Genomic DNA, 21,675 nt, shown 5'->3' with positions numbered 1-21,675 from the left:
TGACTACCTCATGAAAAGGTTTGAGAGAATGCCAAGAGTGTGCAAAGCGGTCATCAAGGAAAAGGATGGCTACTTCGAAGAATCTCAAATATAAAATATATTTTGATTTGTTTAACACGTTTTTGCTTACTACATGATTCCAATTGTGCTATTTCATAGTTTTGATATGTTCACTATTATTCTAAAATGTAAAAAGGTGTAAAAAATAAAAACCCTTAAATGAGTAGGTGTGTCCAGACTTTTGACTGGTACTGTATATATTGTGATATTGCAAATATGGTACAATCCAGGGGTGCAAAGCTCTTGGAGACTTACCCAGAAAGACTCACAACTTTAATCGCTGCCAAAGGTGATTCTAACATTTATTGTGAATACTTATGTAAATTCGATATTTCTGTATTTATTTTCAATACATCTGAGAAAAAATGAATAAACATATTTTCACTTTGTCATTATGGGGTATTGTCTGTAGCTGGGTGAGATGATAAAAAACTATAATTTAATCCATTTGGAATTCAGGCTGTAAGAAAACAAAATGAGGAATAAGTTAAGGGGTATGAACACTTTCTGAAGGCACTGTATATCTGCAAGAAAGTGATAAATGAGCGACTCTTTGAAAGGGGGTCATATAAACATTGCTTTATTTAAAAGAAAAATAGCTATCATGCTATAATCGGCAAAGTTTCTCAGACCAAATCTTCATTCTGGTTTAAACAAAGCAATCTGATCATACTCCAGTAAAATACACGCAACAGGGAATGCAAAAAAAATGGCTTCTGCAAAGCACATATACATTGTCCAATCAACATCCACACATTGATTTCATTCTTCGGGTCTTTATTCAAACACAAACACACTTGGAATAAAATGGTCTTTTAGTGTCTTGTTGCAGGTTGTGCAATGTTCAAAAGTGTGTGAGAGATTAGCATTAATGTGTGTGTATGTCTGTGGGGTCAAGTTTGGGCGGTCGTACCGATGCAAATAGCCAAGATTGTATATTTCAGGACCATGGACAGCAGCAATATCGGCATAGCGATATCTGTCATCCAGGCCCACATGACAGTAGACAGCGGCCATCTCATGTGAAGTTGGCAATGGGGACATTCCATGTAATGAGAAACGAGGCCTAGGAGGCAAAAAGACTGAAGGAGAAGACTCCTACAGGAACTCTATGCTAAACTGTTCTGCCACATTAATTTCAAATGTTACATCTTTCGATTTGTAAATTATAGGGAATACATCTGCAAGTAATTGAAACTGACTATTCAAACTACACTGTACAGCTTTAGTGTGTCTGTGCATCATAGGTACAACTGTAAGCAATTCCGTTCTCAAATGTCTGTTTAATGTGAGAAACAAAATGAAAAACACCTGTTAGACCATTACAATGCGAACTGTCATGCATTTTTACTATTACCAACAAGACAACGAAGTGATACGTGCGATGGAGACTTATAACGGATACTTTCCTAACACCAAAAGTTGCCACGCTGAGCGATATTGTTTACTACACTATTATGCATACAATCCAAGTCATACGTTTATTGTCATTCATACTCTTATTTTTAACCGAATATCTTTGCAAAAGTGTTCATTGGGTCAATTCAGATCTCGGGAAATATTGGAATAATGTGCTTAAGGGGACTGACACTCAAGGCGCACAACAGGATAACACAACAACCACATTTTCAATTGACAATCATTGCTTTAAATGGATGTGGTTGATTGTTTGTATATGCCTATACAAATCTATGTATTTAACTTGTAAACCAAGGTTGGATTAGTAGGTCTAAGCAACATGCACCTGGATAATCGCGTCATGAATCGTGACGGGCTCCTACGTCCTCATATACACATTATGACATAATAAAGAGCTTAATCTTTCACGAAATAAAGACATAGAAGCATACCCATTTATACAGGTTCTACACATTCCATTTCTCCATGGCAATAGAATGTAAACATTCTATTTTGCGCCAAACATCGCCTACAACTCAATTCTAAGTGCAGCATATTGGACGACTCCACAGTCATTGATCATTCGCGACTTTAAGTCATTCCTGTTATCTCTAGAGCATCCCGTATATCTATAGCGCTGCATTTCTTCCCCATCTTACCATGGATAGGGTTTGGTGCATTCCGGAGTTCACTTATGGTCCCACAAAGGTAATCTTAGGAGAAATTCATTTTAGCATACTGTAAATGCCTGTGCATAATGTGCATAACAAAGCATCATTATTTTCATTATCTTCAAAGGAATTCTGTAGAAGCAGCCTTTATTTCCAGACTCTGCAGGCCTGCTGGGAGGAAACATATTACAATAAACAGGTAAGATTCATCCCACAAAAACATAAACAACAGAAAGACAGTTTAGAGAAGTTGGTCATAAGAGTTCTTAATATCACTTGCAAATTGTGACGCATGAGCAGTTGTGAAATGTTGCGAGAGGCCCTTCTGAAAGCACATGATATGGTATTTCATGGCACGGTCTCACACCTTACCTCATCTTGCAGAAGAAGCTCATGGTCCACTATCTGCTGCTCCAGAGTCAAGGCCAGGTCCCGCCCCATGTCACCACGGAGCACATGAGCAACTGGCTGGTGTCTCAGAGCAAAAAATCCCTTAGGGAGAGGTGAGTACCACGTCAGCACTCACCTTCACTGCCAATCCCTGCCACCAGCAGCACTCCAGGAGATGTGGGTAAAATAAACAACAGAAAAATCAGAAGCCAGGAAAGTTTAATTGCTCTGTATTTTATTTGAAGGGTGTGGAAGGAAACCCTGGGGGAGGGAAACGACCTCGCTCGGCTGGTAAGAGAATGAGAGTTAGAGACATACTACAAGTCAGTGAGCTCTTTACTAGCATTTCAACAACGAGTTAGCACAGCAGAATAGATATGTTGTGAAATTACACTAAAGGGACTTCCTGTTTCATACTGCAGGCCTGGGAAGTAAACACTTGCCTAAAAATGATGGACATAGAGCACGAGGCTTTCTGCAAGCTCCGCCGCTCCATGCACTCCACCTCGCCAGCTGACATGTGAGTTCCATGTACTGCCCTGCATATGACTTGATCCATTTATCTACACATCTGGAACTACGCAGAAGCAGACTAAGACAGTGTTCTCTGTGAGCACATTGCACATCGTTTAGCTTAGTCTTCTCCTTTTTGTTGATTTCAGCGATCCTAAAGTCCACAGCATTGTGGAGAGAGCTGTGAGGAGCATTCTGGGCGAGCAGTCCAATGAGCCCCGTAGCAACCTGCTCAGCCCATCTCAGGTGGTGGTGGAGGTGGTGCCCAGGCTTCTCCTGGCCCTGTGGCTTAAGCCTGAGGAAGGCCATTCAGAGCACCCAATCCTAATAAGCGGGATGGCCGTGGGTATGGTGGCGGCCGTAGTGGAGAAGCTCTCCTGCATGCTAAAGGACCCTTCCCCTCACATCCCTTTCTCCCGGGCTGCTGCTTTTGACTCTGTGCGGTCGATCCTCGGGAGAATCAGTCAGTCCTTCTCCACGGATGACCTCCAGAGCCCTTTTTATATGAGCTCGGTCTGTGCCTTTGTGGTGGACGAGGTGCAGAGCTGCTTCCAGCCCCCTGCAGCCACCCTACCAGTCCCCCCTGTCCTCACGGTGGCCGTCTCCACCACACTACCAGCTGACATCCAAGCAGGTGAGTAGCAATGATAGAGAGCACTCTGACAGATGCCATCTTGTTCACTTGTAATAGCAGAACTCATCAGGATTGTTGTTGTCACCCATAACACAGACCCGGCTTCATCCCACCTGGAGGTTGTGGACACCACCGTTAACACAGAGGCAGACCAGGCTTCTTCTCACCTGGAGGTTGTGGACATCACCCCTAACACAGAGGCAGACCCGGCTTCTTCCCACCTGGAGGTTGTGTACATCACCCCAAAGACAGAGGCAGACCCGGCTTGTTCCCACCTGGAGGTTGTGGACATCACCCCAAAAACAGAGGCAGACCCGGCTTGTTCCCACCTGGAGGTTGTGGACATCACCCCAAAAACAGAGGCAGACCCGGCTTCTTCCCACCTGGAGGTTCAAGACATCACCACTAACACAGAGGCAGACCCGGCTTCTTCCCACCTGGAGGTTGTGGACATCACCCCTAATACAGAGGCAGAGCCCATCTCTTCCCTCTTGGAGGTTGTGGACGTCACACCTGAAGAAAGGACTCTCACGATGGCTGTCTTCGCCACTCTGCCAGCTGACATCCAAGCAGGTGAGTAACACTTAGAGAGCACTCTGACAGGTGCCGTTTGTCATGACATCTTAGCAGAACCTTTCAACTGGCCAGTGTTTAGAACCTACGGTTTGCATTTGTTTACATTCTGTTCCTCTTTTTTCCCTTTCCAGAGGATGTTGCTGTGGTCATCCCGGATGTCACCCCACACGTCACCAAGGACGTGACACAGGATGTTCCATGCAGAGCTAGGAAAAGGGCAGTCAGGCGATTATTTTGCAGGCTTTGGAGGGCAGTGTGCTGCTGCACCTGCCACAAGGAAGAGGAGGAACAATATTAATTATTCATCAGACCTTCAGAAATGGGATTGAACCATAGACCATTAAATTATTTGCATTATGATTGGATTCAATTCTGCTTTTCTTCTGTTTACTACTTAATATCAGAACATTTCTATAAACTTTCACTTTGCAAGTGTGGAGTAGGTTGTGTAAATAAGTGGGAAACATCCCAATTTTAATGCTTTTAAAAATATACTTTGTACATTTAAGAAAAATGTATTATTTGACAACAAAAAAACAGAGGGCGCTCAACCAACGTTGAGCTGAGGTGCAACCAAAAATTTGAATCATCATAGAAAAGGACAAAGCGCAACTCTTTCTCACTATTAAAAAAAAGCATTGTTTTATTCAGGCAAGGTTAAAAGATTAACGTTTCGGCCTAGTTTATGACCATATGCAAGATGTGTTTGCCCAGTAAAAAGGTGACCCAGATTCACCCTAGTTCTTGAGGGTTGAAGACAGTGAAAAATGATCATTAAGTAAATGGGAATTTTCAATTCTTGAATAAAATTCTTTAATGAACATGAATTTAAATACAATTGACTTGAGGATCAGAGCAGGCAGGCTGACTGGCTAGCCCTGAAGGCCCTCTGCCTCTACCTCTGTGTGGTTCATCTCAACCAAGAGGTTGTGTGGGTTGTCTTTCTCTCTGTGGGTGTGAATCACTATGACCTCTCCCTCTGCCTGCCATTTGGCTGATCAGAAGCCTTCTGCTCTTTCTTGCTCACATGAAACGGAGGAATGGCCTCTGGGGTAACCTCCTCCTCTATCTAACGCCTCTTCCACCTCCTCTTTCTGACTGTGTTCGACTGAGGTCACTGATTCTCTCTCCCTGGGTGTTGGATAGTTCCTCCTCCTCTGTGTCTTTGTGAGTTTGGAGGGAGTTATCCTGTTCCGGCTCCCTCTAAGGGTGTGCACCTTAATCTCTTTCGGTGTTGTGAGGGGTTCAGTGGTTTTGGAGGGAGTCTGAAGTTCGATCTCTAGCGATGAGTGTGGGGGCTGTCCCGTGGTGCTGTCCCCCTCCCTCCTAAGGAGGAGCCACTGAGACATGTGATGAGGCCAAGGAAGATCACTCTGCAAGGACGGGATAGGACACATCACAACACTGCTGCTCATTCATATTCAAACACACCTCAGAGTACGGACACAAACATGGACGCCAACCGCCCCACACACACAATGAACTTACCTGTACATATCAGAATCATACATTCGACAGCCACCTCTTCCCCCACATGTATTGATCCCCCACCTCAAACATGTTGAGTCAATTACAGATGCTGGAATGGTGCTGGAATGCAGGTGCAGTAGGGCCTAGTATGTAATGATGTGATACCATGTGTACCCCATATCCTGTGTTTGTGTTGATGCTTTTTAAATTGTATTTAACTTTTATTTAAACAAGGAGTCACATTGAGATTAAACATCTATTTTACAAGAGTGCCCTGTAAAAGTTGACGTCATATTGAACAACTACCAGAGAGAACCTTCTCTACATAGGAATTGCATACCATATTTTTTCCATACATCAAAATAATACTTTATTGTCAATCAGCAATTACTTACCTAGATAAGGCCTCAACAAGGCCCCAATTAATGGTTGAAAATAACTTATGTCAGTGCCAATGAGTTACACTGAGTGTATAAAACATTAAGAACACCTGCTCTTTCCATGACATATGCTGACCAGGTGAATCCAGGTTAAAGCTATAATCCCTGATGGATGTCACTAGTTAAATCCACTTAAATCAGTGTAGATAAAGAGGAGGAGAAAGGTAAACAAAAATATTGTAAGGCTTGAGACAATTGAGACATGGATTGAGTATGTGTGCCATTCAGAGGGTGAATGGGCAAGACAGAATATTTACGTGCCTTTCAACGGGGCATGGTAGTAGGTGCCAGGGGTACCAGTTTGTGTCAAGAGCTGCAACGCTGCTGGGTTTTTTACGCTCAACAGTTTCCCGTGTGTATCAAGAACGGTCCACCACTCAAAAGACATACAGCCAACTTGACACAACTGTGGGAAGCATTGGAGTCAACATGGCCCAGCATCCCTGTGAATGTTTTGTACACTCAGTACATTAATACTATTGGTACCGTGTTCTTGCCGTAACCTGTAAAGCTGGAGCAGCCTGCGAGGCAGGGGGAGGTGTAGGTGATGCCGTTGTCTGAACACACAGGGTCCCACTCCCCAGCCAAGCAGAAGCAGTCTCTGTTACACTCTGACAACAGGCTGCCATCGTACACCAGGGGACCTGGGGGACAGAGAAAATGGCTGGTAATAATGATGTTAAAATAACAGTGGCAAAACAGCCAGGAATCCTGGTTCAGCAACAACCATACTGTATAATCCCACAAGAGGGAGCCCCGGCACGAGCCCATTTTGGCCATGTTCTGTTATAATCTCCACCCGGCACAGCCAGAAGAGGACTGGCCACCCCTCATAGCCTGGTTCCTTCCTAGGTTTTGGACTTTCTAGGGAGTTTTTCCTAGCCACTGTGCTTCTACACCTGCATTGCTTGCTGTTTGGGGTTTTAGGCTGGGCTTCTGTACAGCACTTTGAGATATCAGCTGATGTAAGAAGGGCTATATAAATACATTTGATTTGATTTTGATGTGTGTTTTGGTCTAACTCTCCCTCATATTCCACAAGTTTTGATCAACCCACCAACCAACCAACCAGATGTCATATTTACCCGTTGTAGGACACGGTCAGACCAGCCACTTGAACGTTGTCACACTTAGTGCCAGACTGCAGAGGGAGGAGGAGGTAGGCTATGAAGGAGGTGACGAAAGACAGCTGGGCTCCAGACACAACGCCAAGCTTATACCTCTTCATCAGTAGACCTCCCAGGAATATCCCCACCGCACCCACAGGCAGGTTCAACTCACCTGGAAAAGTTATACTCACACATCTATAGTGCTACCAGTGTGCTGGAGTTTCATTTCCACTCATGTTCAACAAACCTACAGGGGATGGGAGAGAACAAAAAAAGGTGTATTTAATGCTATTCAACATCAATACTGACAGGATGGAACATTTCAGCTGGAGCATGTCCAGGATTCTATGGCTTCGTTGAGACAGGCAGCCCAATTCACTCATTTTTTGAGTAATTTGTATTTTGACCAATCAGATATGCTCTGAAAAAGAGCTGATGCGAAAATATCTAATGTGATTGTTCAAAAGACCTATTAGTGGAAAAAATATCATAATTGGGCTGCCTGTCTAAACGCATCCCTTGTCTCTCTGTCTCTGACCCAAACTTCAGTCCTTGCATCGATTACAGAGGGCTGAAAAGGATTAGGATCAAGAATCGTTACCCTCTACCCGATGTCCGCCGCCTTGGAGTTGGCCCTAGGAGCCCAATTCTTCACCAAACTGGACCTCCGCAACGCTTAAAATCTGGTGAGAATCAGGGAGGGAGATGAGTGGAAAACTGCCTTTAACACCCCTAGTGGTCACTGAGTATTTAGTCATGACCTTCGGGATATCGAACTCACCGGCAGTCTTTCAAGCATTGATCAATGACACTCTTAGGGATATGTTGAACCGGTTCGTCTTTGTTTACCTCGACGACATCCTGATCTTCTCCAAAAACCCTTAAGGAACACATACAGCCCTGTCCCACCTCACTCAAGCAGGTTTTTGCAGGAATCCCGAGGCTGACAGGGCATTCATAGAGCTCAAGGGACGTTTCACCTCCGGACCCATCCTCGTTCATCCTGATCCTACTCGCCCCTTTGTGGTAGAGGTGGACGCCTCGGACACCGGAGCTGGTGCGGTCCTTTCACAGTGGAACGAGGAGGACAAGAAACTACACCCATGCGCCTTTCTCTCCAAGCGGTTCTCGACCAGCGGAAGGCAACTACGATGTAGGCAACCGGGAGCTCTTGGCAGTTAAGTGGGCCCTTGAGGGGTGGAGACACTGGTTGGAACGACTGCTTCAACTTCTGGTTTTCTTTGCACCTGGGTCCAACCTTACCACGTCACAGTTATAGCATCTCTCAATACCTTCTCTTAATATGTATGGCCCCAAAACATAATCAAGCAGCTGACCAATTACGCAAGACTTTAGTTCTAAATTAACTGAGATTAATCAACAACTGGATACATTTCTTCATTTCTAAAGTGAAACTATCCTCTGCATTGGAGTATCTCTACAAGCACAAGTTTAACCAGTATTTCAGTTGTTTTACCGTCCCATGAAGAAGTGTGGCAGGCCTGTGAGGAAGGATCCTACAGCCATGAGGAAACAGCCCATAGAGATGAGCCTGGGCCGGTGCAGCTTCGCCCCAAAATGGCTGACCACAGCCAGGAACAGCAGGTTACGTTACTGCAAGAAACCACAACACTACAGTAGTCAGGAATCTGTTTTTTTTTAAACTAAAAATGGCATATCAGTTTGGATACTAGGCTGCAACAACATAGCATCAAATAAAACAATGTTAGGGGTTAGACAGTAGAGTCATGGACAAATGCCAGTCAATCAATTAATAGGAACAACTATAAAACTGGACAGTATTGAGAGCAGACTCTGATTGAACCACAAAACAAAATGGATCATACTGTAGTCTGTATCTGGTTTTTACTACATTAATTCTTAAGCAACTCAATGTTATTGTTGATACCCATCTCAAAGCTGCTGTCTATGAGTCCGATGAGAGCTGAAAAGGTCAAAGTGTCTCTCTGACTGATGGCACTCTTCATGTAGGTCCCTGACAGAGCTTTGGTGAAGGAGGCGAACCACAGGGCCACGATGAACTGCTGACAAACACAAGAGAGAACATTAGTGTGTGTGTTTGTCCGTGTGTTCCACAAAGAACCCCGTCTTAGTGTATGGTTTCACATGAAAACCACACTGTATTTCACATTCATACAATAGAAACACCTATATATGAAAACATAAATAATTGAATGTTTTTCTATATACCGCTACCTCTATTGAAAAGTGACAACAATACATTCAGCTTTAAGATAGTGGCACCTCCAGAAAATCGTATCTCTCTCACTGTATGCACTAAAAGTCCACCAGACTGAGCATGCTCGGCCAGTTTACCAGCTAGTGAGCACAATTTTACACAAAACCAATAACATGTAAAACAAACTCAGAAATCCCTAACAAATGGATTCTTTATAAAAAAAATATCCTAGACAAAATCCAGTACAAGTAAGCTACTCAGTAAACATAGTCTCTGTGACTCGTAAATCGTGTTTTACCTCAGCTAGCATCAAGCTAACATATACTCTCACTCAAAGTAAATCACTTTCTTCTCTCACTCAGTTCGACACAAAGCCAAAACAAAACCTTTCCTAACGTGATAATATCTTGACAAAGTAGTTAAATAGCATGTTATTACATATTGTGTATATATTTGAACGTTTGGAAGTTATTTTGCATACCTGTAATAGTAAAAAGAACAGACACAGTTTATCTCTGTAAAGTTCTGATCCTTATTCTGCAGAATGGTGAGCGCTTGGCCAGAACTTAATGTTTCTCCTGCTACAACAGTGCAACAGCGCCATATATTGGCCTGATGGACTGCTAACGCTAAAGTATGTAGAAAATACAATTTAGATTAATTAAGAAAAACACAAACAAATTGGGGGGGGAGGGGTATAATAAATGGGTGTCTGTTTTTAGTGACTTTGTTTTCAACCCATTACACATGCACAATCGTACATGTGCATTTTAAAGCATTAAGAACCTTGAGTGTGGAACTGTAGGGCGTTTGGTGGCCTGCTTGTCAGGGACACACAGTTCCTGTTGGCTGGTCACCTTCGCTCTGTCCTCTGCTGAATCACCCATCCTATCCAGTCAGATATGCAAAAACCACATGAATTTCACATGTGAACACAGGAAGCGTTCCAATAACATGTTTTCATGTAATCTTATGTGAAGATAATGTAATAACATGTAAAGCAACATGTGATTACATTAAACTACACATGTGAAAATGTGATCACGTTGTGTTCCAAAACATGTTTTCACATGATTTCACAAAAAATGTAAGTTGAAATCATGTGGTTTTTCTGTCAGGGCAGGAATATGAGATGCATTTTGATGTTATGTTTGATGTTACATGATCTTGAAAATGCAATGTTCTTTGAGGTTCTTCCATGTCCCTTTCATGTATTTTCCATTTTACTTTCCCTCAGTCCTTTTCACGTTCCTTGGCAAAATCATATCAAATCAAATCAAATGTATTTATATAGCCCTTCTTACATCAGCTGATATCTCTGCAGTACAGAAACCCAGCCTAAAACCCCAAACAGCAAGCAATGCAGGTGTAGAAGCACGGTGGCTAGGAAAAACTCCCTAGAAAGGATAAAACCCAGGAAGAAACATAGAGAGGAACCAGGCTATGAGGGGTGGCCAGTCCTTTTCTGGCTGTGCCGGGTGGAAATTATAACAGAACATGGCCAAGATGTTCAAATGTTCATAAATGACCAGCATGGTCAAATAATAATAATCACAGTAGTTGTCAAGGGTGCAACAGGTCAGCACCTCAGGAGTAAATGTCAGTTGGCTTTTCATAGCCGATCATTGAGAGTATCTCTACCGCTCCTGCTGTCTCTAGAGAGTTGAAAACAGCAGGTCTGGGACAGGTAGCACGTCCGGTGAACAGGTCAGGGTTTCATAGCCGGAGGAAGAACAGTTGAAACTGGAGCAGCAGCACGGCCAGGTGGATTGGGGACAGCAAGGAGTCATCATGCCAGGTAGTCCTGAGGCATGGTCCTAGGGCTCAGGTCCCCCGAGAGAGAGAAAGAAAGAGAGAAAAAGAGAATTAGAGAGAGCATAGTTAAATTCACAGAAGACACTGGAGAAATACTCCAGATATAACAGACTGAACCTAGCCCCCGACACATAAACTACTGCAGCATAAATACTGGAGGCTGAGACAGGAGGGGTCAGGAGACACTGTGGCCCCTTCCGATGATAACCCCGGACAGGGCCAAACAGGCAGGATATAAGCCAGTGACTCAGCCCCTGTAATAGGGTTAGAGGCATAGAATCCCAGTGGAGAGAGGGGAACCGGCCAGGCAGAGACAGCAAGGGCGGTTCGTTGCTCCAGAGCCTTTCTGTTCACCTTCACACTCCTGGGCCAGACTACACTCAATCATATGACTCACTGAAGAGATGAGTCTTCAGTAAAGACTTAAAGGTTGAGACCGAGTCTGCGTCTCTCACATTGCTAGGCAGACCATTCCATAAAAATGGAGCTTTATAGGAGAAAGCCCTGCCTCCAGCTGTTTGCTTAGAAATTCTAGGGACAATTAGGAGGCCTGCGTCTTGTGACCATAGCGTACGTGTAGGTATGTATGGCAGGACCAAATCAGAAAGATAGGTAGGAGCAAGCCCATGTAATGCTTTGTAGGTTAGCAGTAAAACCATGAAATCAGCCCTTGCCTTAACAGGAAGCCAGTGTAGGGAGGCTAGCACTGGAGTAATATGATACATTTTTGGGGTTCTAGTCAGGATTCTAGCAGCCGTATTTAGCACTAACTGAAGTTTATTTAGTGCTTTATCCAGTTAGCCGGAAAGTAGAGCATTGCAGTAGTCTAACCTAGAACTAACAAAAGCATGGATTAATTTTTCTGCATTATTTTTGGACAGAAAGTTTCTGATTTTTGCAATGTTACGCAGATGGAAAAAAGCTGTCCTTGAAACAGTCTTGATATGTTTGGCAAAAGAGAGATCAGGGTTCAGAGTAACGCCGAGGTCCTTCACAGTTTTATTTGAGACCACTGTACAACCATCAAGATTCATTGTCAGATTCAACAGAAGATCTCTTTGTTTCTTGGGACCTCGAACAAGCATCTCTGTTTTGTCCGAGTTTAAAAGTAGAAAGTATGCAGCCATCCACTTCCTTATGTCTGAAACACAGGCTTCTAGCGAGGGCAATTTTGGGGCTTCACCATGTTTCATTAAAATGTACAGCTGTGTGTCATCCGCACAGCAAGTTAACATTATGTTTTTGAATGACATCCCCAAGAGGTAAAATATATAGTGAAAACAACAGTGGTCCTTAAAACGGAACCTTGAGGAACACCGAAATTTACAGTTGATTTGTCAGAGGACAAACCATTCACTGAGACAAACTGATATCTTTCCGACAGATAAGAACTAAACCAGGCCAGAACTTGTCCGTGTAGACCAATTTGGGTTTCCAATCTCTCCAAAAGAATGTGGTGATCGATGGTATCCAAAGCAGCAGTAAGGTCTAGTAGCACGAGGACAGATGCAGAGCCTCGGTCTGACGCCATTAAAAGGCCATTTACCACCTTCACAAGTGCAGTCTCAGTGCTATGATGGGGTCTAAAATCAGACTGAAGCATTTCGTATACATTGTTTGTCTTCAGGAAGGCAGTGAGTTGCTGTGCAACAGCTTTTTCAAAAATATTTGAGAGGAATGGAAGAATCGATATAGGCCGATAGTTTTTATATTTTCTGGGTCAAGGTTTGGCTTTTTCAAGAGAGGCTTTATTACTGCCACTTTTAGTGAGTTTGGTACACATCCGGTGGATAGAGAGCCGTTTATTATGTTCAACATAGCAGGGCCAATCACAGGAAGCAGCTCTTTCAGTAGTTTAGTTGGAATAGGGTCCAGTATGCAGCTTGAAGGTTTAGAGGCCATGATTATTTTCATCATTGTGTCAAGAGATATAGTACTAAAACACTTGAGTGTCTGTCTTGATCCTAGGTCTTGGCAGAGTTGTGCAGACTCAGGACAATTGAGCTTTGGAGGAATACGCAGATTTAAAGAGGAGTCCGTAATTTGCTTTCTAATGATCATGATCTTTTCCTCAAAGAAGTTAATGAATGTATTACTGCTGAAGTGAAAGCCATCCTATCTTGGGGAATGCTGCTTTTTAGTTAGCTTTGCGACAGTATAAAAAATCTATTTTGGATTGTTCTTATTTTCCTCAATTAGGTTGGAAAAATAGGATGATCGAGCAGCAGTGAGGGCTCTTTGATTCTGCAAGGTGCTGTCTTTCCAATCTAGTCGGAAGACTTCCAGTTTGGTGTGGCGCCATTTCCGTTCCAATTTTCTGGAAGCTTGCTTCAGAGCTCGGGTATTTTCTGTATACCAGGGAGCTAGTTTCTTATGACAAATGTTTTTAGTTTTTAGGGGTGCAACTGCATCTAGGGTATTGTGCAAGGTTAAATTGAGTTCCTCAGATAGGTGGTTAACAGATTTTTGTCCTCTGACGTCCATGGGTAGGCAGAGGGAGTCTGGAAGGGCATCAAGGAATCTTTGGGTTGTCTGAGAATTTATAGCACGACTTTTGATGCTCCTTGGTTGGGGTCTGAGCAGATTATTTGTTGCGATTGCAAATGTAATAAAATGGTGGTCCGATAGTCCAGGATTATGAGGAAAAACATTAAGATCCACAACATTTATTCCATGGGACAAAACTAGGTCCAGAGTATGACTGTGACAGTGAGTAGGTCCAGAGACATGTTGGACAAAACCCACTGTGTCGATGATGGCTCCGAAATCCTTTTTGAGTGGGTCTGTGGACTTTTCCATGTGATTATTAAAATCACCAAAAATTTGAATATTATCTGCTATGACTACAAGGTGGGATAGGAATTCAGGGAACTCAGTGAGGAACGCTGTATATGGCCCAGGAGGCCTGTAAACAGTAGCTATAAAAACTGATTGAGTAGGCAGCATAGATTTCATGACCAGAAGCTCAAAAGACGAGAAAATATTATTATTTTTGTAAATTGAAATTTCCTATCGTAAATGTTAGCAACACCTCCGCCTTTGCGGGATGCACGGGGGATATGGTCACTAGTGTAACCAGGGGGTGAGGCCTCATTTAACACAGTAAATTCATGGCTTAAGCCATGTTTCACTCAGGCCAATCACATCAAGATTATGATCAGTAATAAGTTCATTGACTATAACTGCCTTTGAAGTGAGGGATCTAACATTAAGTAGCCCTATTTTTGAGATGATGTTGTATCACGATCTCTTTCAATAATGGCAGGAATGGAGGAGGTCTTTATTCTAGTGAGATTGCTAAGGCGTGTTCCGGCACTACGGGGTGGGGTGCCTGAGGATATAGTGTCTGACCGAGGTCCTCGGTTCACGTCGAGGGTCTGGAGAGCGTTCATGGAGCGTCTGGGGGTCTCGATCAGCCTTACCTCAGGTTTTCCTGATGGAGAGAGTGTGGGTAGGTTTCTGCGGTCTTGTTGCCAGTACCGGCCGGGGGAGTGGGCGGCGTTAGTGCCCTGGGCAGAGATGGCCCAGAACTCGCTTCGCCACTCCTCCACTAACCTCTCCCCCTTCCAGTGCGTACTGGGGTATCAGCCGGTTCTGGCTCCTTGGCATCAGAGTCAGACCGAGGCTCCTGCGGTGGACGACTGGTTCCGGCGCGCGGAGGAGACATGGGACGCCGCCCATGTTCACCTTCAGCGCGCCGTGCTGCGCCAGAAAGCCAGTGCAGACCGTCACCGCAGTGAGACCGGGTCTGGCTCTCGACCCGAAACCTGCCCCTCCGCCTGCCCTGCTGGAAGCTGGGTCCGCGGTTTGTGGGGCCTTTTAAAGTCCTGAGGAGACTGAACGAGGTGTGTTACAGTTTACAGCTCCCACCTGATTACCGTATTAACCCCTCAATCCATGTGTGTCTCCTCAGGCCGGTGGTGGCTGGTCCGCCCCAAGAGTCTGAGGTGCAGGAGGTTCCCCTGCCCCCTCTGGACATCGAGGGGGTCCCAGCGTACGCCGTTCGCTCCATACTGGATTCGAGGCATCGGGCGAGGGGCCTTCAGTAACTCGTGGAGTGGGAGGGGTACGGTCTGGAGGAGAGATGCTGGGTTCCGGTGGAGGACGTGTTGGACAATTCAATCCTGCGGTAGTTCCACCGTCTCCGTCCGGATCGCCCTGCACCTCGCCCTCCGGGTCGTCCCCGAGGCTGGTGTCGGGGCGCTGCTGGAGCCCCGCGTCAAGAGGGAGTACTGTCACGACTTCCGCCGAAGTCGGTTCCCCTCCTTGTTTGGGCGGCGTTCGATGTCACCGGTCTTCTAGCAATCGCCAATCCACCTTTCATTTTCCATTTGTTTTGTCTTGTTTTCCCACACACCTGGTTTACATTCCCTCATTACTTGACGTGCATATAACCCTCTGTTCCCCCCATGTCTGTGTGTGGAATTGTTTGTTGTAAAGTGTATGTGCACGTCAGACTGGTTTGCGACGGGTTATTTTAACCCATATTTTGTTGTTCTGGTGCCGTTGTTTTTTTCCTCATTAAACTGCTCCGGTTATTACCCAGTTCTGCTCTCTTGCGCCTGACTTCCCTGCAGCCCGTTACGCACCTCTTACTTGATCAATATCTTAGGTTTTGTACCATTGATTTTTCCAAGCGCTGGGATGCGCAGAACTTAGAACAAGGAGTTAATGAAATGCCCAGGAAATGGCACAGAAAATTTGGGGCGGTCTCTCCATAAAAGTCAATGGCCACACACCAATACATGGATTTGACAGTCACACTATTACTTAAATAGCAGTCAACTGTTGTCATTGTTGTTCTTCTATAGAGGGTCATGATTCGTTTAGGTTAACTAACAAAAAAAGTGTTCTGGTCCCTTTTCCATGATGGAAGCCTCCCGAAATCAACATCCAACATTCCAAAATATAGATATAATCCTTCAAGTACTCATCTAACCAACTTCTTCAGGGTCAGCCAGGCCCCCTGTCTCCCACCAGGCACCCTGAAACCCAACCCCCATAAGAAGAAGCCCAAATACGACCTTCCCTTGCCCAGTATACATACAAGGTCAGGGGACAACACTGGTTTTTCATCTTGTAGTTAAACTTGTTTTATACACAGTTTAAAGGGATAGTTCATCCCAATTGCAAAATTACTTAAATTGCGTTTACATTTCATTTGAAATCCAATGCTTCCAAAGTGTACATTAGTCTTTCCTGGTTCATAACATATTTTTTGGTCCCTTTCAGATCACAGCCATGTCAACAGTGGGCGTCAGGCTTGTAAGAGACATGAATTATATGTGAGATTCAGTGAGCAAGGCTGGAAGGTGAGATTCTCTCTTAACTACTAATTGTACTGAATAGATAATCATGAGCTAACATTGTACCACCTTATTTGCTGTAACACACAGTTAGTATTTTTAGGGAAGCAAGGCATTTGTGTAGGATGTGCATTGTAGAGTATGGTCTTTGGATTCTTTATCGTGTATTTCTCATTGAAAGAGTCTATTCTAGTCATTCATCTAATCTTGTCATTCGATTTCTTTGGTATTTCTCTCCTTTAGGACTGTGTATTGGCTCCTACGGGTTACTCTGCCTTCTCCTGTGATGGAGAAGGCCTCTACCCTCTGTGTTCCTGCATGAACTCCACCACCCACACTGTGAACCAACTAGTGGTAAGTGTGTACTACTACACCCTCTCTCACATGAACGCTAACATTTCTGGTTTCAGTGGGAAAGATGGTAAATGTTTCAGACCTTAATGGCAAATATAAAAAAAACTAAGATACCCAAGTTAACAGAGTTTACAATGGCAGACTGTTAATGTAGAATAGGGATAGTGAGAAGTAACATTCAAGACTGAAGCAATTATCCCCTCTAGTGGTATACTTTATACTGTACCAGGTTACTACACACTGATAATACAAAACATTGAGGACACCTGCTCTTTCCATGACATAGACTGACCAAGTGAAAGCTATGACCCCTTATTGATGTCACTTGTTGAATCCACTTCAATCAGTGTAGATGGAGGGGAGTTAAAGAAAGATTTTAAAACCTTGAGAGAATTGAGACATGGATTGTGTGTGTCATTCAGAGGGTGATTCGGCAAGACAAAAGATTTAACTGCCTTTGAACGGGGTATGGTAGTAGGTGCCAGGCGCACCGGGTTAAATGTGTCAAGAACTGCAACACTGCTGTTTTTCTCATGCTCAACAGTTTCCCATGTGTATCAAGAATAGTCCACCACCCAAAGGACGTCCAGCCAACTTGACAACATGAGCCAGCATCCGTGTGGAACGCTTAGGGCAGCTTGTAAAGTCCATGCCCCGACGAATTGAGGCTGTTCTAAGGGAAAAAGGGTGTGCAACTCAATATTAGGAAGATGTTTCTAATGTTTTGTGCACTCAGTGTATGTAGTCCTACATGTTTTTAAATAGTACAATATCACAAACCACAGTACAAAACCATATAAAGTGTGGGCCTGTAGTATCTGTAAATCAACTAAACGTTGTTTTTTATTTCCATATGCAGATAATAAAGCATCATTGTTCATGTAATAATCGAATATTAGCATTATACCTCTAGGAAGAGGGAATGGTCATAAAATCAAATAGATGAAAAGACAGAAACAAAAATGTTTTTGAACTACAACTTATTTTATTTAAAAATGTCAAATTTTGTAATGTAATGTAGTGCATTGGTGTCTAGATCCCTGTTGGATGGCAAAGTGTCACAAGAATCCTGTGGTGAGAGAAAACAAGAGAATACATTAAATTAATGGGTGTTAACCAATCAGGGTTCAACAAAGCACTTCAAGTCCTCAATTCCTTCAAAAGAGAGAGAGAAGGAGAAAGGAGTATGGTCCCTGCAGTAGGACTACATGCTGGCCATGAGGTTCTCCAAGTGGTACTCCAGGAGGCTGGAGAGCTCAGTGACCAGAGACTGGTTAAAGTACCAGGCCAGCTGCTGGCTAAACATGTCATCTAGCAGAGCCATCAGCCCGCCCTGAAGAGAACACCACACAACACATAGAAAATGGCTCTGAGTTACTAGCTTATCAAGAGGAGAGAGAAAAAATAGAAATACTCCCCCTAAAATGGCATTGGAACCTGGTTAACCATGAATAAGGAAGTAAATAGGAAGTACACTAAGAATATGGAAGTAAACAGGAAGTAACTTGACTCTTACATTGAGCAGCAGCAGGTATCTGTCAGCCTCTGGCTCCATGTTGGCAGCAGTGGGCAGGAAGGAGTACAGGAGAGCGTACAGACGCTCCACGAACCCACCAGGGTGCTAAAGGAAATAAAGGAGGAGAAAAGAGGAGAGAATAGAAGAGAAGAGGAATTTAAGTGAAACTGCTAATAGAGAGATATCAAAACATGTACCAGTGAGATGCTACTTACCACCATCAGGGACTTCTGAGCTGTCATCAACCCAAACAGCACCAGCTCAAAGAGGACATCTATCATGTTCACATGATGGATCTAGGACAAGAAAACATGTTTGGAGAAAATAAGAATGATTTCATATAGATCAGCTACTGTGATGTATAAAAGACATGCATGTGGAAGAACTCAGTGAGACTTGAAAGAGTTAATGAACTCACCTTTGCATCAGCCAGCTCCCTCTCAATGTCATTCCTCTTGGAGGGGTCACTCAGGTAGTCCACAAAGTCATTATAGGTACAGATGAACTTGGCTTCGTCCTATGACAAAGAAAAGAGCATCTTAGAGAACAGAACACATTTCCCCTCAGGGACGCTCTCTTTCCCTTGAAAGATAATGAGTTAGTGAGTTACCATGTGGTTGGCCTGAACCAGTGCGCCCAGGAGGACCTTTCCCGCCACAAACAGATGGTTCCTGCTCAGGGTGGAACCAAGCAGGGTCTAGGGAAGAGGGAAGAGTTAGGGTGAGACATCTTCCTCTAGGAGACAGAACAACAAGTCACAGAGAGAAAAAGGAAAGTGGGTCCACTCACAGTGAAGGCCTGGCGCAGGGAGACGAGCCTCAGGGCGATGTCCTCCACTCTCTTGGTGGTAAGGTAGAGGCTGTGAAAGGGAGGGAATGGAGCATGTCAACCATTAGAGTCAATGGGGGATAACAGCATTATGACCACTATCCTTCAGCATCTGACAAGCCCAGACTACACAGACATTTAGAGGAACTCACTTTAGCAGAGGAACCTCCCTCTCCTCAGGCAGCAGGTCCTCCTCCCAGCCCTACGACAACAAAACAAGCATTCAAAATCAGTCACCAATGCAATGACATAACAAACAATCGGTCAATGGAAGGATCTTAATGCTCCTAGTCAATAGTATGTGTGTGTAACGTCTGACCTCATAGCAGTTGTGGCCCTCAGGCTCTGGGTCAGTGAACTGCTGAGTGGTGGGCGTAGAGAAGGAGGCAGCCTCCGACCACGCTGAAGAGGAGAGAAGCCCATCCAGCCCCATGTGGAGAGTGGCGTACACCACTGAGACATCAGTCTGCTGCTCAAAACACACACAACACACCCGTTTACCACACACACGTTATTAGAAAACACACCAAATCTAATGCAAAAATGCCCAGCAATGTCTTGGTCTATACATAGGAAATAGTTTATTTACCTGGTAGCAGCCAAGCGTCACGTCCACAGACGTCTCGTGGCGGAGGTGAGACGCATAGTGGGTCACCCTGCCAGCCACACGCTGACAGAGAGAGAATACATGTTAAGGCCAAATGGAATAAGTGAAGAAAAGCCTAATCTAATACTATTTCAGTAGTATTTACGTCTTACCTGGATCCAAGTGATGGACTGCACTTTGGTGGCACAGTAGGGGATGCCCTCTGGACTAAGCCTGGCTGTCTCCTTGGAGATGGCCCACACCAGTTGAGTCTCCAGGCCTCTCACCCTACTCACATGGTGCATCCTCACCACCACCTGCTGTTGAGATAAACAACAAGACAACATCAACAAAACCACTTCAGCAATTGCTGTGACACATTTCCATCAAGATCAAATGACTGACAATGTAGATTAGGATTAGGTAGTTACAAAGACATACCTGGGATCCCCCACGCATGTAGGTGATGATGGGGCTGATGAACTGGAAAGTTCTCCAAGCTTTAACCACCGGACCGGCATTGTTCTGCACATTACCATACATTCATGTTGGAAACAGTAAACATTGTAACCGTGATGTGACTGTGTGTGTGTGTGGGGGGGTATCTTACCCTGATCACAACAGGCCCACAGTACAGGGGGCTGAACCTAATCGGAATCAACTGCCAATTGCCAGTGGCCTCCTAAAGCAGAAAGCAGACAAGAGATTTGTTTCATGTCAAAGAGACACAACTTGAATATCTGGGATATTTTTCAAACATAAAAGCACAAACTTTCCGAAGATTGTACCTCAAGGATAGTCTGCACATCTGGCACATCCTCAAGGATGATAGCAGCATTCTGGACATCAAGGAGGACTGGCAGCTGTGGAACATCTGGCACATCATCCAATGGCACATCCAACTGGACCTCATCCAGGACAGTTGTTTCTAAAATGAGGAACATTGGAATATAAAATAAACAATTGTTAGGACATAAAACGTAGCAAGATTGCTAATACTAGCTAGTTAGGTAGCAAAAGTCGATCGCTTAGCCTCAGTTACTAAAGTTAATGTTAGCTAGCAAGCTAGCTAGCTACAACATCTCTAGCACAAGCATGTTTGCCAAGTCTGAATTATAGAAATACACAACATTTGGCAAATTATAATGACATTGTTAAATGTAGTAAAATAAGAGTTTTAAACTCCACATACCCGCTTCGAAGTCGCTGTCGCTGTCCACCTGTCGACGATCACAAACCCTGCAAAACAGAAAAAGACAAGAAAAACAAGCCACAAATGAATTTGAACAACCTGTCGACGCAGTAGGCCGCCGACGTCCACGCACTCTCTCCGCCAGTCTTGAAAAGCACCCAGGCATTTTCCAGTCGATTGTTCTCTCTCAGGTCTCAGAAATCAAACAAGTTTGTTGTCAGCAGCAAACTGAAGTTGTTGTTTTCGAACAGAAAACGTTCCATAGAACGTCGGTTAGATGTCTCTTGTCAACACATGTTCGAAAATGATTGTTTACAAAATTGACAACTGTGTTGCCATAGAAATGAGTTTGGAATTCTATGATTCCCTTTAGAATCCGTTAAAATTGCTTGTCATCATTCTAGTGACGTCGACGTGCTCCTTCGCAGCTCAGTTGATATATATATATATTTTTTCTGTTTTGTTAAATCACCTTTATTTAACCAGGTAGACAAGTTGAGAACAAGTTCTCATTTACAACTGCGACCTGGCCAAGATAAAGCAAAGCAGTTCGACACATACAACAACACAGAGTTACACATGGAGTAAACAAACATACAGTAGAAAAACAAGTCTAT

General features: G+C 44.0%; 2 protein-coding genes and 1 long non-coding RNA gene across 8 annotated transcripts; 1 reads left to right on the top strand and 2 right to left on the bottom strand.

Annotated features, from left to right (window-relative positions):
- Window positions 1–2,656: 2,656 nt before the first annotated feature.
- On the top strand, window positions 2,657–4,674 carry LOC139547043 (uncharacterized). 2 transcript variants are annotated; one of them, XM_071356098.1, is made up of 5 exons: window positions 2,657–2,810; window positions 2,942–3,039; window positions 3,182–3,666; window positions 3,763–4,239; window positions 4,374–4,674. In XM_071356098.1, exons 2-5 carry the CDS (start codon window positions 2,969–2,971, stop codon window positions 4,538–4,540), a joined length of 1,200 nt encoding a protein of 399 aa, XP_071212199.1. In that variant the 5' UTR covers window positions 2,657–2,810; window positions 2,942–2,968; the 3' UTR covers window positions 4,541–4,674. The 2 variants fall into 2 exon arrangements, with proteins under 2 accessions (XP_071212199.1, XP_071212200.1); XM_071356099.1 differs by having other exon boundaries at window positions 2,657–3,039.
- An 87-nt stretch (window positions 4,675–4,761) lies between these two features.
- LOC139547044 (uncharacterized) lies at window positions 4,762–11,153 on the bottom strand. Of its 5 annotated transcripts, none has more exons than XR_011669317.1 (5): window positions 9,943–11,153; window positions 9,171–9,306; window positions 8,043–8,875; window positions 7,238–7,944; window positions 4,762–6,796 (listed from the first exon to the last, which is right to left on the bottom strand). It is a non-coding gene; the product is annotated as an uncharacterized lncRNA (long non-coding RNA). The 5 variants fall into 5 exon arrangements; XR_011669316.1 differs by having other exon boundaries at window positions 4,766–6,796; window positions 7,238–7,508; window positions 7,863–8,875; window positions 9,943–11,152; XR_011669315.1 differs by having other exon boundaries at window positions 4,767–6,796; window positions 7,238–8,450; window positions 8,739–8,875; window positions 9,943–11,152.
- Window positions 11,154–17,899: 6,746 nt separating this feature from the next.
- On the bottom strand, window positions 17,900–21,434 carry LOC139547042 (uncharacterized). Its single transcript, XM_071356097.1, has 14 exons — window positions 21,059–21,434; window positions 20,655–20,794; window positions 20,477–20,548; window positions 20,308–20,391; window positions 20,040–20,186; window positions 19,870–19,950; window positions 19,600–19,749; window positions 19,433–19,482; window positions 19,242–19,311; window positions 19,063–19,149; window positions 18,871–18,969; window positions 18,668–18,748; window positions 18,453–18,557; window positions 17,900–18,005 (listed from the first exon to the last, which is right to left on the bottom strand). Exons 1-14 carry the CDS (start codon window positions 21,222–21,224, stop codon window positions 17,922–17,924), a joined length of 1,416 nt encoding a protein of 471 aa, XP_071212198.1. The 5' UTR covers window positions 21,225–21,434; the 3' UTR covers window positions 17,900–17,921.
- Window positions 21,435–21,675: the final 241 nt, after the last annotated feature.

Source organism: Salvelinus alpinus, chromosome 20, assembly GCF_045679555.1.
Source record: "Salvelinus alpinus chromosome 20, SLU_Salpinus.1, whole genome shotgun sequence".
Taxonomy (NCBI): Eukaryota; Metazoa; Chordata; class Actinopteri; order Salmoniformes; family Salmonidae; genus Salvelinus; species Salvelinus alpinus.
The sequence above is the reverse complement of the archived record's forward strand: the minus strand, read 5'-3'. Positions and strand labels throughout refer to the sequence as shown.

What these genes read in the sequence shown, in the direction of transcription:
- LOC139547042 (XM_071356097.1), bottom strand. Translation starts at nt 21,224, where the DNA reads ATGCCTGGGTGCTTTTCAAGACTGGCGGAGAGAGTGCGTGGACGTCGG. An exon ending in AGGGCCACAACTGCTATGAG is followed by an intron (nt 19,483 to 19,599) that starts GTCAGACGTTAC and finishes TTGTTGTCGTAG; the next exon opens with GGCTGGGAGGAGGACCTGCT. An exon ending in GATACCTGCTGCTGCTCAAT is followed by an intron (nt 18,006 to 18,452) that starts GTAAGAGTCAAG and finishes CTCTCACCACAG; the next exon opens with GATTCTTGTGACACTTTGCC.
- LOC139547043 (XM_071356098.1), top strand. Translation starts at nt 2,969, where the DNA reads ATGATGGACATAGAGCACGAGGCTTTCTGCAAGCTCCGCCGCTCCATG. An exon ending in TCCACCTCGCCAGCTGACAT is followed by an intron (nt 3,040 to 3,181) that starts GTGAGTTCCATG and finishes TGTTGATTTCAG; the next exon opens with CGATCCTAAAGTCCACAGCA. An exon ending in GCCAGCTGACATCCAAGCAG is followed by an intron (nt 4,240 to 4,373) that starts GTGAGTAACACT and finishes TTCCCTTTCCAG; the next exon opens with AGGATGTTGCTGTGGTCATC.